This window comes from Salmo salar, unplaced genomic scaffold (assembly GCF_905237065.1).
Source record: "Salmo salar unplaced genomic scaffold, Ssal_v3.1, whole genome shotgun sequence".
Taxonomy (NCBI): domain Eukaryota; kingdom Metazoa; phylum Chordata; class Actinopteri; order Salmoniformes; family Salmonidae; genus Salmo; species Salmo salar.
Window position 1 is genome coordinate 114961 of NW_025547857.1, and position 21164 is coordinate 136124.

The 21164-nt window shown below is 47.4% G+C and overlaps 1 protein-coding gene across 2 annotated transcripts in view; it reads left to right on the forward strand.

Annotated features, from left to right (window-relative positions):
- The window catches only part of LOC106593919 (WD repeat domain phosphoinositide-interacting protein 2), a 50243-nt gene extending 40191 nt beyond the window's left edge, over positions 1–10052 (forward strand). For both annotated transcript variants that reach the window (XM_045711659.1, XM_045711658.1), the window contains one exon: positions 9954–10052. In XM_045711659.1, coding sequence (XP_045567615.1) covers positions 9954–10028 — 75 coding nt within the window. In that variant the 3' untranslated portion in view covers positions 10029–10052. The remainder of the gene's footprint in view (positions 1–9953) is intronic.
- The last annotated feature ends 11112 nt before the right edge of the window (positions 10053–21164 follow it).

Sequence of the window (21164 nt, forward strand, 5' to 3'; positions counted from 1 at the left end):
GGACGGTAATGTGTAATGTGATCTGATAGGGGACGGTAATGTGTAATGTGATCTGATAGGGGACGGTGATGTGTAATGTGATCTGATAGGGGACGGTAATGTGTAATGTGATCTGATAGGGGACGGTAATGTGTAATGTGATCTGATAGGGGACGGTAATGTGTAATGTGATCTGATAGGGGACGGTATGTGTAATGTGATCTGATAGGGGACGGTAATGTGTAATGTGATCTGATAGGGGACGGTAATGTGTAATGTGATCTGATAGGGGACGGTAATGTGTAATGTGATCTGATAGGGGACGGTAATGTGTAATGTGATCTGATAGGGGACGGTAATGTGTAATGTGATCTGATAGGGGACGGTAATGTGTAATGTGATCTGATAGGGGACGGTGGTGTAATGTGATCTGATAGGGGACGGTGGTAATGTGATCTGATAGGGACGGTAATGTGTAATGTGATCTGATAGGGGACGGTAATGTATAATGTGATCTGATAGGGGACGGTAGTGTAATGTGATCTGATAGGGGACGGTAATGTGTAATGTGATCTGATAGGGGACGGTAGTGTGTAATGTGATCTGATAGGGGACGGTAATGTGTAATGTGATCTGATAGGGGACGGAATGTGTAATGTGATCTGATAGGGGACGGTAATGTGTAATGTGATCTGATAGGGGACGGTAATGTGTAATGTGATCTGATAGGGGACGGTAATGTGTAATGTGATCTGATAGGGGACGGTAATGTAATGTGATCTGATAGGGGACGGTAATGTGTAATTGTGATCTGATAGGGGACGGTAATGTGTAATGTGATCTGATAGGGGACGGTAATGTGTAATGTGATCTGATAGGGGACGGTAATGTGTAATGTGATCTGATAGGGGACGGTAATGTGTAATGTGATCTGATAGGGGACGGTGGTGTGTAATGTGATCTGATAGGGGACGGTAATGTGATCTGATAGGGGACGGTAATGTGTAATGTGATCTGATAGGGGACGGTAATGTGTAATGTGATCTGATAGGGGACGGTAATGTGTAATGTGATCTGATAGGGGACGGTAATGTGTAATGTGATCTGATAGGGGACGGTAATGTGTAATGTGATCTGATAGGGGACGGTAATGTGTAATGTGATCTGATAGGGGACGTGTAATGTGATCTGATAGGGACGGTAATGTGATCTGATAGGGGACGGTAATGTGTAATGTGATCTGATAGGGGACGGTAATGTGTAATGTGATCTGATAGGGGACGGTAATGTGTAATGTGATCTGATAGGGGACGGTAATGTGTAATGTGATCTGATAGGGGACGGTAATGTGTAATGTGATCTGATAGGGGACGGTAATGTGTAATGTGATCTGATAGGGGACGGTAATGTGTAATGTGATCTGATAGGGGACGGTAATGTGTAATGTGATCTGATAGGGGACGGTAATGTGTAATGTGATCTGATAGGGGACGGTAATGTGTAATGTGATCTGATAGGGGACGGTAATGTGTAATGTGATCTGATAGGGGACGGTAAGTGTAATGTGATCTGATAGGGGACGGTAATGTGTAATGTGATCTGATAGGGGACGGTAATGTGTAATGTGATCTGATAGGGGACGGTAATGTGTAATGTGATCTGATAGGGGACGGTAATGTGTAATGTGATCTGATAGGGGACGGTAATGTGTAATGTGATCTGATAGGGGACGTGTAATGTGATCTGATAGGGGACGGTAATGTGTAATGTGATCTGATAGGGGACGGTAATGTGTAATGTGATCTGATAGGGGACGGTAATGTGTAATGTGATCTGATAGGGGACGGTAATTGTAATGTGATCTGATAGGGGACGGTAATGTGTAATGTGATCTGATAGGGGACGGTAATGTGTAATGTGATCTGATAGGGGACGGTAATGTGTAATGTGATCTGATAGGGGACGGTAATGTGTAATGTGATCTGATAGGGGACGGTAATGTGTAATGTGATCTGATAGGGGACGGTAATGTAATGTGATCTGATAGGGGACGGTAATGTGTAATGTGATCTGATAGGGGACGGTAATGTGTAATGTGATCTGATAGGGGACGGTAATGTGTAATGTGATCTGATAGGGGACGGTAATGTGTAATGTGATCTGATAGGGGACGGTAATGTGTAATGTGATCTGATAGGGGACGGTAATGTGTAATGTGATCTGATAGGGGACGGTAATGTGTAATGTGATCTGATAGGGGACGGTAATGTATAATTGTGATCTGATAGGGGACGGTAATGTGTAATGTGATCTGATAGGGGACGGTGTAATGTGTAATGTGATCTGATAGGGGACGGTAATGTGTAATGTGATCTGATAGGGGACGGTAATGTGTAATGTGATCTGATAGGGGACGGTAATGTGTAATGTGATCTGATAGGGGACGGTAATGTGTAATGTGATCTGATAGGGGACGGTAATGTGTAATGTGATCTGATAGGGGACGGTAATGTGTAATGTGATCTGATAGGGGACGAATGTAATGTGATCTGATAGGGGACGGTAATGTGTAATGTGATCTGATAGGGGACGGTAATGTGTAATGTGATCTGATAGGGGACGGTAATGTGTAATGTGATCTGATAGGGGACGGTAATGTAATGTGATCTGATAGGGGACGGTAATGTGTAATGTGATCTGATAGGGGACGGTAATGTGTAATGTGATCTGATAGGGGACGGTAATGTGTAATGTGATCTGATAGGGGACGGTAATGTGTAATGTGATCTGATAGGGGACGGTAATGTGTAATGTGATCTGATAGGGGACGGTAATGTGTAATGTGATCTGATAGGGGACGGTGGTGTGTAATGTGATCTGATAGGGGACGGTAATGTGTAATGTGATCTGATAGGGGACGGTAATGTGTAATGTGATCTGATAGGGGACGGTAATGTGTAATGTGATCTGATAGGGGACGGTAATGTGTAATGTGATCTGATAGGGGACGGTAATGTGTAATGTGATCTGATAGGGGACGGTAATGTGTAATGTGATCTGATAGGGGACGGTAATGTGTAATGTGATCTGATAGGGGACGGTAATGTGTAATGTGATCTGATAGGGGACGGTAATGTGTAATGTGATCTGATAGGGGACGGTAATGTGTAATGTGATCTGATAGGGGACGGTAATGTGTAATGTGATCTGATAGGGGACGGTAATGTGTAATGTGATCTGATAGGGGACGGTAATGTGTAATGTGATCTGATAGGGGACGGTAATGTGTAATGTGATCTGATAGGGGACGGTAATGTGTAATGTGATCTGATAGGGGACGGTAATGTGTAATGTGATCTGATAGGGGACGGTATGTGTAATGTGATCTGATAGGGGACGGTAATGTGTAATGTGATCTGATAGGGGACGGTAATGTAATGTGATCTGATAGGGGACGGTAATGTGTAATGTGATCTGATAGGGGACGGTAATGTGTAATGTGATCTGATAGGGGACGGTAGTGTGTAATGTGATCTGATAGGGGACGGTAATGTGTAATGTGATCTGATAGGGGACGGTAATGTGTAATGTGATCTGATAGGGGACGGTAATGTGTAATGTGATCTGATAGGGGACGGTAATGTGATCTGATAGGGGACGGTAATGTGTAATGTGATCTGATAGGGGACGGTAATGTGTAATGTGATCTGATAGGGGACGGTAATGTGTAATGTGATCTGATAGGGGACGGTAATGTGTAATGTGATCTGATAGGGGACGGTAATGTGTAATGTGATCTGATAGGGGACGGTAATGTGTAATGTGATCTGATAGGGGACGGTAATGTGTAATGTGATCTGATAGGGGACGGTAATGTGTAATGTGATCTGATAGGGGACGGTAATGTGTAATGTGATCTGATAGGGGACGGTGTGTAATGTGATCTGATAGGGGACGGTAATGTGTAATGTGATCTGATAGGGGACGGTAATGTGTAATGTGATCTGATAGGGGACGGTAATGTGTAATGTGATCTGATAGGGGACGGTAATGTGTAATGTGATCTGATAGGGGACGGTAATGTGTAATGTGATCTGATAGGGGACGGTAATGTGTAATGTGATCTGATAGGGGACGGTAATGTGTAATGTGATCTGATAGGGGACGGTAATGTGTAATGTGATCTGATAGGGGACGGTAATGTGTAATGTGATCTGATAGGGGACGGTAAGTGTAATGTGATCTGATAGGGGACGGTAATGTGTAATGTGATCTGATAGGGGACGGTAATGTGTAATGTGATCTGATAGGGGACGGTAATGTAATGTGATCTGATAGGGGACGGTAATGTGTAATGTGATCTGATAGGGGACGGTAATGTGTAATGTGATCTGATAGGGGACGGTAATGTGTAATGTGATCTGATAGGGGACGGTAAGTGTAATGTGATCTGATAGGGGACGGTAATGTGTAATGTGATCTGATAGGGGACGGTAATGTGTAATGTGATCTGATAGGGGACGGTAATGTGTAATGTGATCTGATAGGGGACGGTAATGTGTAATGTGATCTGATAGGGGACGGTAATGTGTAATGTGATCTGATAGGGGACGGTAATGTGATCTGATAGGGGACGGTAATGTGTAATGTGATCTGATAGGGGACGGTAATGTGTAATGTGATCTGATAGGGGACGGTAATGTGTAATGTGATCTGATAGGGGACGGTAATGTGTAATGTGATCTGATAGGGGACGGTAATGTGTAATGTGATCTGATAGGGGACGGTATGTGTAATGTGATCTGATAGGGGACGGTAATGTGTAATGTGATCTGATAGGGGACGGTAATGTGTAATGTGATCTGATAGGGGACGGTAATGTGTAATGTGATCTGATAGGGGACGGTAATGTGTAATGTGATCTGATAGGGGACGGTAATGTGTAATGTGATCTGATAGGGGACGGTAATGTGTAATGTGATCTGATAGGGGACGGTAATGTGACAAGGGATGATGATCTGATAGGGGACGGTAATGTGTAATGTGATCTGATAGGGGACGGTAATGTGTAATGTGATCTGATAGGGACGGTAATGTGTAGTAATGTGATCTGATAGGGGACGGTAATGTGTAATGTGATCTGATAGGGGACGGTAATGTGTAATGTGATCTGATAGGGGACGGTAATGTGTAATGTGATCTGATAGGGGACGGTAATGTAATGTGATCTGATAGGGGACGGTAATGTGTAATGTGATCTGATAGGGGACGGTAATGTGTAATGTGATCTGATAGGGGACGGTAATGTGTAATGTGATCTGATAGGGGACGGTAATGTGTAATGTGATCTGATAGGGGACGGTAATGTGTAATGTGATCTGATAGGGGACGGTAATGTGTAATGTGATCTGATAGGGGACGGTAATGTGTAATGTGATCTGATAGGGAGAGGGACTGTGTAATGTGATCTGATAGGGGACGGTAATTGTAATGTGATCTGATAGGGGACGGTAATGTGTAATGTGATCTGATAGGGGACGGTAATGTGTAATGTGATCTGATAGGGGACGGTAATGTGTAATGTGATCTGATAGGGGACGGTAATGTGTAATGTGATCTGATAGGGGACGGTAATGTGTAATGTGATCTGATAGGGGACGGTAATGTGTAATGTGATCTGATAGGGACGGTAATGTGTAATGTGATCTGATAGGGGACGGTAATGTGTAATGTGATCTGATAGGGGACGGTAATGTGTAATGTGATCTGATAGGGGACGGTAATGTGTAATGTGATCTGATAGGGGACGGTAATGTGTAATGTGATCTGATAGGGGACGGTAATGTGTAATGTGATCTGATAGGGGACGGTAATGTGTAATGTGATCTGATAGGGGACGGTAATGTGTAATGTGATCTGATAGGGGACGGTAATGTGTAATGTGATCTGATAGGGGACGGTAATGTGTAATGTGATCTGATAGGGGACGGTAATGTGTAATGTGATCTGATAGGGGACGGTAATGTGTAATGTGATCTGATAGGGGACGGTAATGTGTAATGTGATCTGATAGGGGACGAGTAATGTGATCTGATAGGGGACGGTAAGTGTGATCTGATAGGGGACGGTAATGTGTAATGTGATCTGATAGGGGACGGTAGTGTAATGTGATCTGATAGGGGACGGTAATGTGTAATGTGATCTGATAGGGGACGGTAATGTGTAATGTGATCTGATAGGGGACGGTAATGTGTAATGTGATCTGATAGGGGACGGTAATGTAATGTGATCTGATAGGGGACGGTAATGTGTAATGTGATCTGATAGGGGACGGTAATGTGTAATGTGATCTGATAGGGGACGGTAATGTGTGAATGTGATCTGATAGGGGACGGTAATGTGTAATGTGATCTGATAGGGGACGGTAATGTGTAATGTGATCTGATAGGGGACGGTAATGTGTAATGTGATCTGATAGGGGACGGTAATGTGTAATGTGATCTGATAGGGGACGGTAATGTGTAATGTGATCTGATAGGGGACGGTAATGTGTAATGTGATCTGATAGGGGACGGTAATGTGTAATGTGATCTGATAGGGGACGGTAATGTGTAATGTGATCTGATAGGGGACGGTAATGTGTAATGTGATCTGATAGGGGGACGGTAATGTGTAATGTGATCTGATAGGGGACGAGTAAGAGATGTAATGTGATCTGATAGGGGACGGTAATGTGTAATGTGATCTGATAGGGGACGGTAATGTGTAATGTGATCTGATAGGGGACGGTAATGTAATGTGATCTGATAGGGGACGGTAATGTGTAATGTGATCTGATAGGGGACGGTAATGTGTAATGTGATCTGATAGGGGACGGTAATGTGTAATGTGATCTGATAGGGGACGGTAATGTGTAATGTGATCTGATAGGGGACGGTAATGTGTAATGTGATCTGATAGGGGACGGTAATTGTAATGTGATCTGATAGGGGACGGTAATGTGTAATGTGATCTGATAGGGGACGGTAATGTGTAATGTGATCTGATAGGGGACGGTAATGTGTAATGTGATCTGATAGGGGACGGTAATGTGTAATGTGATCTGATAGGGGACGGTAATGTGTAATGTGATCTGATAGGGGACGGTAATGTGTAATGTGATCTGATAGGGGACGGTAATGTGTAATGTGATCTGATAGGGGACGGTAATGTGTAATGTGATCTGATAGGGGACGGTAATGTGTAATGTGATCTGATAGGGGACGGTAATGTGTAATGTGATCTGATAGGGGACGGTAGTGTAATGTGATCTGATAGGGGACGGTAATGTGTAATGTGATCTGATAGGGGACGGTAATGTGTAATGTGATCTGATAGGGGACGGTAATGTGTAATGTGATCTGATAGGGGACGGTAATGTGTAATGTGATCTGATAGGGGACGGTAATGTGTAATGTGATCTGATAGGGGACGGTAATGTAATGTGATCTGATAGGGGACGGTAATGTGTAATGTGATCTGATAGGGGACGGTAATGTGTAATGTGATCTGATAGGGGACGGTATGTAATGTGATCTGATAGGGGACGGTATGTAATGTGATCTGATAGGGGACGGTAATGTGTAATGTGATCTGATAGGGGACGGTAATGTGTAATGTGATCTGATAGGGGACGGTAATGTGTAATGTGATCTGATAGGGGACGGTAATGTGTAATGTGATCTGATAGGGGACGGTAATGTGTAATGTGATCTGATAGGGGACGGTAATGTGTAATGTGATCTGATAGGGGACGGTAATGTGATCTGATAGGGGACGTGTAATGTGATCTGATAGGGGACGTGTAATGTGATCTGATAGGGGACGGTAATGTGTAATGTGATCTGATAGGGGACGGTAGTGTAATGTGATCTGATAGGGGACGGTAATGTGTAATGTGATCTGATAGGGGACGGTAATGTGTAATGTGATCTGATAGGGGACGGTAATGTGTAATGTGATCTGATAGGGGACGGTAATGTGATGTGATCTGATAGGGGACGGTAATGTGTAATGTGATCTGATAGGGGACGGTAATGTGTAATGTGATCTGATAGGGGACGGTAATGTAATGTGATCTGATAGGGGACGGTAATGTGTAATGTGATCTGATAGGGGACGGTAATGTGTAATGTGATCTGATAGGGGACGGTAATGTGTAATGTGATCTGATAGGGGACGGTATGTAATGTGATCTGATAGGGGACGGTAATGTGTAATGTGATCTGATAGGGGACGGTAATGTGTAATGTGATCTGATAGGGGACGGTAATGTGTAATGTGATCTGATAGGGGACGGTAATGTGTAATGTGATCTGATAGGGACGGTAATGTGTAATGTGATCTGATAGGGGACGTGTAATGTGATCTGATAGGGGACGGTAATGTGATCTGATAGGGGACGGTAAGTGTAATGTGATCTGATAGGGGACGGTAATGTGTAATGTGATCTGATAGGGGACGGTAATGTGTAATGTGATCTGATAGGGGACGGTAATGTGTAATGTGATCTGATAGGGGACGGTAATGTGTAATGTGATCTGATAGGGGACGGTAATGTGTAATGTGATCTGATAGGGGACGGTAATGTGTAATGTGATCTGATAGGGGACGGTATGTGTAATGTGATCTGATAGGGGACGGTAATGTGTAATGTGATCTGATAGGGGACGGTAATGTAATGTGATCTGATAGGGGACGTGTAATGTGATCTGATAGGGACGGTAATGTGATCTGATAGGGGACGGTAATGTGTAATGTGATCTGATAGGGGACGGTAATGTGTAATGTGATCTGATAGGGGACGGTAATGTGTAATGTGATCTGATAGGGGACGGTAATGTGATCTGATAGGGGACGGTAATGTGATCTGATAGGGGACGGTAATGTGTAATGTGATCTGATAGGGGACGGTAATGTGATCTGATAGGGGACGGTAATGTGATCTGATAGGGGACGGTAATGTGTAATGTGATCTGATAGGGGACGGTAATGTGTAATGTGATCTGATAGGGGACGGTAATGTGTAATGTGATCTGATAGGGGACGGTAATGTGTAATGTGATCTGATAGGGGACGGTATGTGTAATGTGATCTGATAGGGACGGTGTGTAATGTGATCTGATAGGGGACGGTAATGTGATCTGATAGGGGACGGTAATGTGATCTGATAGGGGACGGTAATTGTAATGTGATCTGATAGGGGACGGTAATGTGTAATGTGATCTGATAGGGGACGGTAATGTGTAATGTGATCTGATAGGGGACGGTAATGTAATGTGATCTGATAGGGGACGGGTGTAATGTGATCTGATAGGGGACGGTAATGTGTAATGTGATCTGATAGGGGACGGTAATGTGTAATGTGATCTGATAGGGGACGGTAATGTGATCTGATAGGGGACGGTAATGTGATCTGATAGGGGACGGTAATGTGTAATGTGATCTGATAGGGGACGGTAATGTGTAATGTGATCTGATAGGGGACGGTAATGTGTAATGTGATCTGATAGGGGACGGTAATGTGTAATGTGATCTGATAGGGGACGGTAATGGTAATGTGATCTGATAGGGGACGGTAATGTGTAATGTGATCTGATAGGGGACGGTAATGTGTAATGTGATCTGATAGGGACGGTAATGTGTAATGTGATCTGATAGGGGACGGTAATGTGTAATGTGATCTGATAGGGGACGGTGGTGTGTAATGTGATCTGATAGGGGACGGTAATGTGTAATGTGATCTGATAGGGGACGGTAATGTGTATGTGATCTGATAGGGGACGGTAATGTGTGATCTGATAGGGGACGGTTAATGTGATCTGATAGGGGACGGTAATGTATAATGAATCCTTGTGATCTGATAGGGGACGGTAATGTGTAATGTGATCTGATAGGGGGACGGTAATGTATAATGAATCCTTGTGATCTGATAGGGGACGGTAATCCGTGTTTTCTCCATCCCTGAGGGACAGAAACTGTTTGAGTTCCGTCGAGGAGTCAAAAGGTAGGACTCCTCCTCCTTCTCCTCCTCCTCCTCCCTATTCTCTCTCTATCCATCTCTATGTCCATTTCTCCTCCTCCTCCTCCTCCCTATTCTCTCTCTATCCATCTCTATGTCCATTTCTCCTCCTCCTCCTCCTCCTCTCCTATTCTCTCTCTATCCATCTCTATGTCCATTTCTCCTCCTCCTCCTCCTCCCTATTCTCTCTCTATCCATCTCTATGTCCATTTCTCCTCCTCCTCCTCCTCCTCCTCCTCCCTATTCTCTCTCTATCCATCTCTATGTCCATTTCTCCTCCTCCTCCTCCTCCTCCCTATTCTCTCTCTATCCATCTCTATGTCCATTTCTCCTCCTCCTCCTCCTCCTCCTCCTCCCTATTCTCTCTCTATCCATCTCTATGTCCATTTCCCTCCCTCCTCCTCCTCCTCCTCCCTATTCTCTCTCTATCCATCTCTATGTCCATTCCTCCTCCTCCTCCTCCTCCTCCTCCCCTATTTCTCTCTATCCATCTCTATGTCCATTTCTCCTCCCTCCTCCTCCTCCTCCTCCTCCCTATTCTCTCTCTATCCATCTCTATGTCCATTTCTCCTCCTCCTCCTCCTCCTCCTCCCTATTCTCTCTCTATCCATCTCTATGTCCATTTCTCCTCCTCCTCCTCCTCCTCCTCCCTATTCTCTCTCTATCCATCTCATGTCCATTTCTCCTCCTCCTCCTCCTCCTCCTCCCTATTCTCTCTCTATCCATCTCTATGTCCATTTCTCCTCCTCCTCCTCCTCCTCCCTATTCTCTCTCTATCCATCTCTATGTCCATTTCTCCTCCTCCTCCTCCTCCTCCTCCCTATTTCTCTCTATCCATCTCTATGTCCATTTCTCCTCCTCCTCTCCTCCTCCTCCTCCCTATTCTCTCTCTATCCATCTCTATGTCCATTTCTCCTCCCTCCTCCTCCTCCTCCTCTCTCTCTATCCATCTCTATGTCCATTTCCTCCTCCTCCTCCTCCTCCTCCCTATTCTCTCTCTCTATCCATCTCTATGTCCATTTCTCCTCCCCTCCTCCTCCTCCTCCCTATTCTCTCTCTATCCATCTCTATGTCCATTTCTCCTCTCCTCCTCCTCCTCCTCCCTATTCTCTCTCTATCCATCTCTATGTCCATTTCTCCTCCTCCCTCCTCCTCCTCCTCCTCCCTATTCTCTCTCTATCCATCTCTATGTCCATTTCTCCTCCTCCTCCTCCTCCTCCCTATTCTCTCTCTATCCATCTCTATGTCCATTCCTCCTCCTCCTCCTCCTCCTCCTCCCTATTCTCTCTCTATCCATCTCTATGTCCATTTCTCCTCCCTCCTCCTCCTCCTCCTCCCTATTCTCTCTCTATCCATCTCTATGTCCATTTCTCCTCCCCTCCTCCTCCTCCTCCCTATTTCTCTCTATCCATCTCTATGTCCATTTCTCCTCCTCCTCCTCCTCCTCCTCCTCCTCCCTATTCTCTCTCTATCCATCTCTGTCCATTTCTCCTCCTCCTCCTCCTCCTCCTCCTCCCTATTCTCTCTCTATCCATCTCTATGTCCATTTCTCCTCCTCCTCCTCCTCCTCCCTATTCTCTCTCTATCCATCTCTATGTCCATTTCTCCTCCTCCTCCTCCTCCTCCCTATTCTCTCTCTATCCATCTCTATGTCCATTCTCTCCTCCTCCTCCTCCTCCTCCTCCCTATTCTCTCTCTATCCATCTCTATGTCCATTTCTCCTCCTCCTCCTCCTCCTCCTCCCTATTCTCTCTCTATCCATCTCTATGTCCATTTCTCCTCCTCCCTCCCTCCTCCTCCCTATTCTCTCTCTATCCATCTCTATGTCCATTTCTCTCCTCCTCCTCCTCCTCCTCCTCCCTATTCTCTCTCTATCCATCTCTATGTCCATTTCTTCCTCCTCCTCCTCCTCCTCCTCCCTATTCTCTCTCTATCCATCTCTATGTCCATTTCTCCTCCTCCTCCTCCTCCCTATTCTCTCTCTATCCATCTCTATGTCCATTTCTCCTCCTCCTCCTCCTCCTCCTCCCTATTCTCTCTCTATCCATCTCTATGTCCATTTCTCCTCCTCCTCCTCCTCTCCCTCCCTATTCTCTCTCTATCCATCTCTATGTCCATTTCTCCTCCTCCTCCTCCTCCTCCCTATTCTCTCTATTCCATCTCTATGTCCATTTCTCCTCCTCCTCCTCCTCTCCTCCCTATTCTCTCTCTATCCATCTCTATGTCCATTTCTCCTCCTCCTCCTCCTCCCCCTCCCTATTCTCTCTCTATCCATCTCTATGTCCATTTCTCCCTCCCTCCTCCTCCTCCTCCCTATTCTCTCTCTATCCATCTCTATGTCCATTTCTCCTCCTCCTCCTCCTCCCCTCCTCCCTATTCTCTCTCTATCCATCTCTATGTCCATTTCTCCTCCTCCTCCTCCTCCTCCTCCTCCCTATTCTCTCTCTATCCATCTCTATGTCCATTTCTCCTCCCTCCTCCTCCTCCCCCTATTCTCTCTCTATCCATCTCTATGTCCATTTCTCCTCCTCCTCCTCCTCCTCCCATTCTCTCTCATCCATCTCTTGTCCATTTCCCCCTCCTCCTCCTCCTCCTCCTCCCTATTCTCTCTCTATCCATCTCTATGTCCATTTCTCCTCCTCCTCCTCCTCCTCCCTATTCTCTCTCTATCCATCTCTATGTCCATTTTCCTCCTCCTCCTCCTCCTCCTCCTCCCTATCTCTCTCTATCCATCTCTATGTCCATTTCTCCTCCCTCCTCCTCCTCCTCCTCCCCCTATTCTCTCTCTATCCATCTCTATGTCCATTTCTCCTCCTCCTCCTCCCCTCCTCCCTATTCTCTCTCTATCCATCTCTATGTCCATTTCTCCTCCTCCTCCTCCCCTCCCTATTTCTCTCTATCCATCTCTATGTCCATTTCTCCTCCTCCTCCCCTCCCTCTTCTCTCTCTATCCATCTCTATGTCCATTTCTCCTCCTCCTCCTCCTCCTCCCTATTCTCTCTCTATCCATCTCTATGTCCATTTCTCCTCCTCCTCCTCCTCCCCTCCTCCCTATTCTCTCTCTATCCATCTCTATGTCCATTTCTCCTCCTCCTCCTCCTCCTCCTCCCTATTCTCTCTCTATCCATCTCTATGTCCATTTCTCCTCCTCCCTCCTCCTCCTCCTCCCTATTCTCTCTCTATCCATCTCTATGTCCATTTCTCCTCCTCCCTCCTCCTCCTCCTCCTCCCTATTCTCTCTCTATCCATCTCTATGTCCATTTCTCCTCCCTCCTCCTCCTCCTCCTCCCTATTCTCTCTCTATCCATCTCTATGTCCATTTCTCCTCCTCCCCTCCTCCTCCTCCCTATTCTCTCTCTATCCATCTCTATGTCCATTTCTCCTCCCTCCTCCTCCTCCTCCTCCCCTATTCTCTCTCTATCCATCTCTATGTCCATTTCTCCCCTCCTCCTCCTCCTCCTCCCTATTCTCTCTCTATCCATCTCTATGTCCATTTCTCCTCCTCCTCCTCCTCCTCCTCCTCCCTATTCTCTCTCTATCCATCTCTATGCCCTCTATGTCCTTTCTCCTCCTCCTCCTCCTCCTCCCTATTCTCTCTCTATCCATCTCTATGTCCATTTCTCCTCCCCTCCTCCTCCTCCTCCTCCCTATTCTCTCTCTATCCATCTCTATGTCCATTTCTCCTCCTCCCCTCCCCTCCTCCTCCCTATTCTCTCTCTATCCATCTCTATGTCCATTTCTCCTCCTCTCCTCCTCCTCCTCCCTATTCTCTCTCTATCCATCTCTATGTCCATTTCTCCTCCCTCCTCCTCCTCCTCCCTATTCTCTCTCTATCCATCTCTATGTCCATTTCTCCTCCTCCCCTCCTCCTCCTCTCTATTCTCTCTCTATCCATCTCTATGTCCATTTCTCCTCCTCTCCTCCTCCTCCTCCCTATTCTCTCTCTATCCATCTCTATGTCCATTTCTCCTCCTCCCTCCTCCTCCTCCTCCCCTATTCTCTCTCTATCCATCTCTATGTCCATTTCCCTCCTCCTCCTCCTCCTCCCTATTCTCTCTCTATCCATCTCTATGTCCATTTCTCTCCTCCCTCCTCCTCCCCCTATTCTCTCTCTATCCATCTCTATGTCCATTTCTCCCCTCCTCCTCCTCCTCCTCCCTATTCTCTCTCTATCCATCTCTATGTCCATTTCTCCTCCTCCTCCTCCTCCTCCTCCTCCCTATTTCTCTCTATCCATCTCTATGTCCATTTCTCCTCCCTCCTCCTCCTCCCCTCCTATTCTCTCTATCCATCTCTATGTCCATTCTCTCCTCCTCCTCCTCTCCTCCATTCTCTCTATCCATCTCTATGTCCATTTCTCTCCTCCCTCCTCCCCTCCTCCCTATTCTCTCTCTATCCATCTCTATGTCCATTTCTCCTCCCCTCCCTCCCCTCCCTATTCTCTCTCTATCCATCTCTATGTCCATTTCTCCTCCTCCCTCCTCTCCTCCTCCTCCCTATTCTCTCTCTATCCATCTCGTCCTCCTCCTCCTCCCTATTCTCTCTCTATCCATCTCTATGTCTCTCCTCCCCCTCCTCCCCTCCTCCCTATTCTCTCTCTATCCATCTCTATGTCCATTTCTCCTCCTCCTCCTCCTCCTCCTCTCCTATTCTCTCTCTATCCATCTCTATGTCATTTCTCCTCCTCCCCTCCTCCCCCTATCCTCTCTATCCATCTCTATGTCCATTTCTCCTCCTCCTCTCCTCCTCCCTATTCTCTCTCTATCCATCTCTATGTCCATTTCTCCTCCTCCTCCTCCTCCTCTATCTCTATCCATCTTATGCATTTCTCCTCCTCCTCCTCCTCTCCCTATTCTCTCTCTATCCATCTCTATGTCCATTTCTCCTCTCCTCCTCCGTCTCCTCCTCCTCCTCCTCTCTCTCTATCCATCTCTAATGTCATTTCTCCTCCCCCCTATTCTCTCTCTATCCATCTCTATGTCCATTTCTCCTCCTCCTCCTCCTCCTCTATTCTCTCTCTATCCATCTCTATGTCCATTTCTCTCCTCCTCCTCCTCCTCCTCCCTATTCTCTCTATCCATCTCTATGTCCATTTCTTCCTCCTCCTCCTCCTCCTCTCATTCTCTCTCTATCCATCTCTATGTCCATTTCTCCCTCCTCTCTCCTCCCATTCTCTCTCTATCCCTCTGTCCATTTCCTCCTCCTCCTCCCTATTCTCTCTCTATCCATCTCTATGTCCATTTCTCCCCTCCCCCCCTCCTCCTCCCTATTCTCTCTCTATCCATCTCTATGTCCATTTCTCCTCCTCCTCCTCCTCCTCCTCCCTATTTCTCTCTATCCATCTCTATGTCCATTTCTCCTCCCCTCCTCCTCCTCCTCCTCCTATTCTCTCTCTATCCATCTCTATGTCCATTTCTCCCTCCTCATCCCCTCCTCCCCTATTCTCTCTCTATCCATCTCTATGTCCATTTCTCCTCCCCTCCTCCTCCTCCTCCCTATTCTCCTCTATCCATCTCTATGTCCATTTCTCCTCTCCCTCCCCCCCTATTCTCTCTATCCATCTCTATGTCCATTTCTCCCCTCCCCCCCTCCTCTCCCTATTCTCTCTCTATCCATCTCTATGTCCATTCTCCTCCTCCTCCCCTCCTCTTCCTATCTCTCTATCCATCTCTATGTCCATTTCCCTCCTCCCCCCCTCCTCCTCCCTATTTCTCTCTATCCATCTCTATGTCCATTTCTCCCCCCTCCCCCCTCCTCCCTATTCCCTATCCATCTCATGTCCATTTCCCTCCCCTCCCCCCCCCCCCATCCTCTCTATCCATCCTATGTCCATTCTCCCTCCTCCCCCCTCCCTATCTCTCTCTATCCATCTCATGTCCACTCCTCCTCCCCTCCTCCCCCTATTCTCTCTATCCATCTCTATGTCCATTTCTCCCCTCCCTCCCTCCTCCTCCTCCCATCCTCTCTCTATCCATCTCAGTCCATTTCTCCTCCTCCTCCTCCTCCTCCTCCTCCCTATTCTCTCTCTATCCATCTCTATGTCCATTTCTCCTCCTCCTCCCCTCCTCCCCCTCCCTATTCTCTCTCTATCCATCTCTATGTCCATTTCTCCTCCCCCCTCCTCCTCCTCCCTATTTCTATCCATCTCTATGTCCATTTCTCCCCTCCTCCTCCCCTCTCCTATTCTCTCTCTATCCATCTCATGTCCATTTCTCCCCCCCCTCCTCCCTATTTCCTCATCCATCTATGTATTTCTCCCCCCCCCACTCTCCCTATCCATCTCTATGTCATTTCTCCCCTCCTCCTCCTCCTCCCTATTCTCTCTCATCCATCTCTATGTCCATTCTCTCCTCCTCTCCTCCTCATTCTCTCTCTATCCATCTCTATGTCCATTTCTTCCTCCTCCCTCCTCTCTCTCCTCCTCCCTATTCTCTCTCTATCCATCTCTATGTCCATTTCTCCTCTCCCTCCTCCTCTCCTCCTCCCTATTCTCTCTCTATCCATCTCTATGTCCATTTCTCCTCCCTCTCCTCCTCCCTCCTCCTCCCTATTCTCTCTCTATCCATCTCTATGTCCATTTCTCCTCCCTCCTCCTCCTCCTCCCCCTATTCTCTCTCTATCATCTCACTGTCCATTTCTCCTCCCCTCCTCCTCCTCCTCCTCCTATTCTCTCTCATCCATCTCTATGTCCATTTCTCCCCTCCTCCTCCTCCCCTCCCTATTCTCTCTCTATCCATCTCTATGTCCATTTCTTCTCCCTCCTCCTCCCTCCCTATCTCCTCACCATCTCTATGTCCATTTCCTCCTCCCCCCTCCTCCTCTCCCTATTCTCTCTCTATCCATCTCTATGTCCATTTCTCCTCCCCCCCCCCCCCCCCTATTCTCTCTCTTGATCCATCCTATGTCCATTCTCCTCTCCTCCCTCCCCTCCCATCTCTCTATCCATCTCTATGTCCATTTCCCCCTCCTCCTCCTCCTCCTCTCCTCCTATTCTCTCTCTATCCATCTCTAGTCCATTCTCCTCCCTATTCTCTCTCTATCAACTCTATGTCCATTTCTCCTTCTCCCCCCCCTCCCCTCCCTATCTCTCTCTATCCATCTCTATGTCCATTTCTCCTCCCTCCTCCTCCTCCTCCCCTATTCTCTCTCTATCCATCTCTATGTCCATTTCTCCTCCCTCCTCCTCCTCTCCTCCCTATTCTCTCTCTATCCATCCTCTATGTCCATTTCTCCTTCTCCTCCTCCTCCCTCCTCCTCTATTCTCTCTCTATCCATCTCTATGTCCATTTCTCTCTCCTCCTCTCCTCCTCCCTATTCTCTCTCTATCCATCTCTATGTCCATTTCTCCCTCCTCCTCTCCTCTCCTCCCTATTCTCTCTATTCATCTCTATGTCCATTTCTCCTCCTCCTCCTCCTCTCCTCCCTCTCCCTATTCTCTCTCTATCCATCTCTATGTCCATTTCTCCTCCTCTCCTCCCTCCCTATTCTCTCTCTAATCCATCTCATGTCATTTCTCCTCCCTCCTCCTCCTCCCATTCTCTCTCTATCCATCTCATGTCCATTTCTCCTCCCCTCCTCTCCTCCTCTTTCCCCTATTCTCTCTCTATCCATCTTTATGTATTTTTCTCTCCTCCTCCTCCCTACTCTCTATCCATCTCTATGTCCATTCTCCCCTCTCCTCTCCCTATTTCTCTTATCCACTCTATGTCCATTTCTCCTCCTCTCCCCTCTTCCTCCCTATTCTCTTTCTATCCATCTCATGTCCATTTCTCCTCCTCTCCTCCTCCTCCTCTCCTCCCTATTCTCTCTCTATCCATCTCTATGTCCATTTCTCTCCTCCTCCTCCTCCCTCCCTATTCTCTCTATCCATCTCTATGTCATTTCTCCTCCTCCCTCCTCCTCCTCCTCCTCCCTATTCTCTCTCTATCCATCTCTCTATGTCCATTTCTCTCCCTCTCCTCCCCTCCCTATTCTCTCTCTATCCATCTTCTATGTCCATTTCTCTCCTCTCTCCCCTCCCTATTCTCCTCATCCATCTCAATCACTCCCAATCAAATCATTCTCTCTATCCATCTCTATGTCCATCTCTCTCTCTCCTCCCCCCTATCTCTCTGTATCCATCTCTATGTCCATTATCTCCTCCTCCTCCTCCTCCTTCTCTTCCTACTCTGTCATCTCTATGTCCATTTCTCCTCCTCCTCCTCTATTCTCTCTCTACCATCTTTCATGTCATTTCTCACTCCTCCTCCTCCTCCTCTTCCCTATTATCTCTCTATCCATCTTTATGTCCATTTCCTTCCTCCTCCTCCTCTCTCCCTCCTCTCTCCCCTATTCTTCTTTCACTCCATCTCTATGTCCATTTCCCCCTCTCCTCCTCCTCCCTCCTCCCTATTACTCTCTCTATCCATCTATGAGACATCCTCCTCCTTTCCTCCTCTTCCCATTCTCTCTCTATCCATCTCATGTTCATTTTCCTTCCTCCTCCTCCTGCTCTCTCCCTATTCTCTCTCCCTATCCATCTCATGTCCATTTCTCTCTCCTCCTCTCCTCCTCCTCCCTATTTTCTCTCTCTATCCATCTCTATGTCATTTCTCCTCTCCTCCTCCTCCCTTATTCTCTTTCTCTATCCATCTCTTTGCTCATTTCTCCTCCTCTCCTCTTCTCCTCTTTCTCTCTCTATCCATCTCTATGTCTTCTCCTCCCTCCCTCCTCCTCCTCATTCTCCTCCCTATTCATCTCTCTGTCCATTTCTCCTCCTCCTCCTCCCTCCTCCCCTATTCTCTCTATCCATCTCTATGTCCATTCTCCTCCTCCTCTCTCCTCCTCTCCTATTCTCTCCTATCCATCTCCTATGTCCATTTCTCTCCCTCTCCTCCCCTATTCTCTCCTACCATCTCTCATGTCCATTTGTCCTCTGCTCCTCTCCTCCTCCCTCCCTATTCTCTCTCTATCCATCTCATGTCCATTTCTTCACCCTCTCCTCCTCTCTCTATTCTCTCTATCCATCTCATGTCCCATTTCTCCCCCCATCCTCCGTCACTCCTCCTCCTTATTCTCTCTCTATCCATCTCTATGTCCATTTCTCTCCGCTCTGCCTCCTCCCTATTCTCTCTCTATCCCATCTCTATGTCCATTTCTCCTCCTCTCCCTCCTCCCTATTCTCTCTATCCCATCTCATGTCCATTTCTCCTCCTCCCTCTCCTCCTCCTCCTTATTCTCTCTCTATCTCATCCTCTATGTCCATTTCTCCTCCTCCCTCCCTCCCCTCCTCCTTCTCTCCTCTCTCTATTCATCCTCTGTCCATCTCCCATTCTCTCTCTTCATTCTTCTTCCATTCTCCCTCCTCCCTCCTCTCCTCCTCTCTATTCTCTCTCCTTCTATCCATCTCTATGTCCATTTCTCCTCCTCCTCTCCTCCTCCCTATTCTCTCTCTATCGCGTCTCATGTCCAGCTTTTCATCTCTCCTCCCTCTCCTTCCCTATTCTCTCTTTATCCATCTCACCTGTCCATTTCTCCCTCCTCTCCCTCCTCCTCCCTATTCTCCTCTCTATCCATCTCTATGTCCCATTTCTCCTCCCTCCTCCTCCTCCCCCTGATCCACCTATCTCCATCTCTATCCCCTTCTCTATTTCCCTTTCTCTTCTCCCCTCCTCCTCCTCTCCTCCTCCCTATTCTCTCTCTATCCATCTCCCCTATGTCCATCCTTCTCTCCCTCCTCCTCTCCCTCCCCTCCTCCATTCTCTCTCTATCCATCTCTATGTCCACTTCTCTCCTCCTCCTCCTCCCTCCTCCCTCCCTCTTCTCTCTCTCCTATCCATCTCTGTCCATTCTCCTCCTCCCTCCTCCTCCTCCCTATTCTCTCTCCATCCATCTCTATGTCTCATTTCTCCTCCTCCCTCCTCCTCCTCCTCCCTATTCTCCTCTCATCCATCTCTATGTCCATTTCTCTCCTCTCCTCCTCCTCCTCCTCCCTATTTCTCTCTCTATCCATCTCTATGTCCATTTCTCCTTCTCTCCTCCTCCTCCTCCTCCTCTCTATTCTCTATCCACTCTATGTCCATTTCTCCTCCTCTCTCCCTATTCTCTCTTTATCCATCTCTATGTCCATTTCTCACTCCTCACCTCCTCCTCCCCTCCCTATCTCTCCCCATCCATCTCTATGTCCACTTCTCCTCCCTCCCCCTCTCCTTCCTCCTCCCTATTCTCTCTCTATCTATCTCTATGTCCATTTCTCTCTCCCCTCCTCCTCCCTCCTCCTCCTCCCCTATTCTCTCTCTAACTCCATCTCTATGTCCATTTCTCCTCCTCCTCCTCCCCTCCCTATTCTCTCTCTCCATCCTGTGTCCAGATTTCTCCTCCTCCCTCCTCCTCTCCTCCCCTGTTCTCTCTCCCTATCCATCTCTATGTCCATTTCTCCTCCTCCCTCCTCTCACTCCTCCTCCTCCCTATTCTCTTTCTATCCATCTCTATGTCCATTTCTCCTCCTCTCTCCTCCTATTCTCTCTATCCATCTCTATCCATTTCTCCCTTCTCCCTCCCTCCTCCTCCTCCCCTTATTCTCTCTATCCATCTCCCCATGTCCATTTCTCCCCCCTCCCTCTCTCTCCTCCTCCCTATTCTCCTCTCTATCCATCCTCTATGTCCCATTTCTCTCCTCCCTCCTCCTCCTCCTCCTCCTCCTATTCTCTCTCTATCATCTCTATGTCCATATTCTCTCTCTCCTTCCTCCTCCCCTACCTCTCATCCATCTCTATGTCCATTTCCCCTCCCCCCCTCCCCCTCCCTTCATATTTCTCCTCTCCATTCTCTATCATCAGTCATTTCCCCTCCTCCTCCTCCTCCTCTCCTATCCCCTATCATCTCTTATTCATTTCTCCCCCCCCCCCCCCCCCCCCCCCCCTCCCATTCTCTCTCTAATATCTTCTATGTCATTTCTCCTTCCCCCCCCCCCCCTCCTCTCCTCCCTTCTCTCTCATCAATCTCTATGGCATTTCTCCTCTCCCCCTTCCTCCTCCTCCTCCTCCCCATCTCTCTCTATCCATCTCTATGTCCATTCCCCCCCCCCCCCCCCCCCCCCCCCCCATCTTCTCTCTATCCATCTTCATGTCATTCTTCCTCCTCCTCC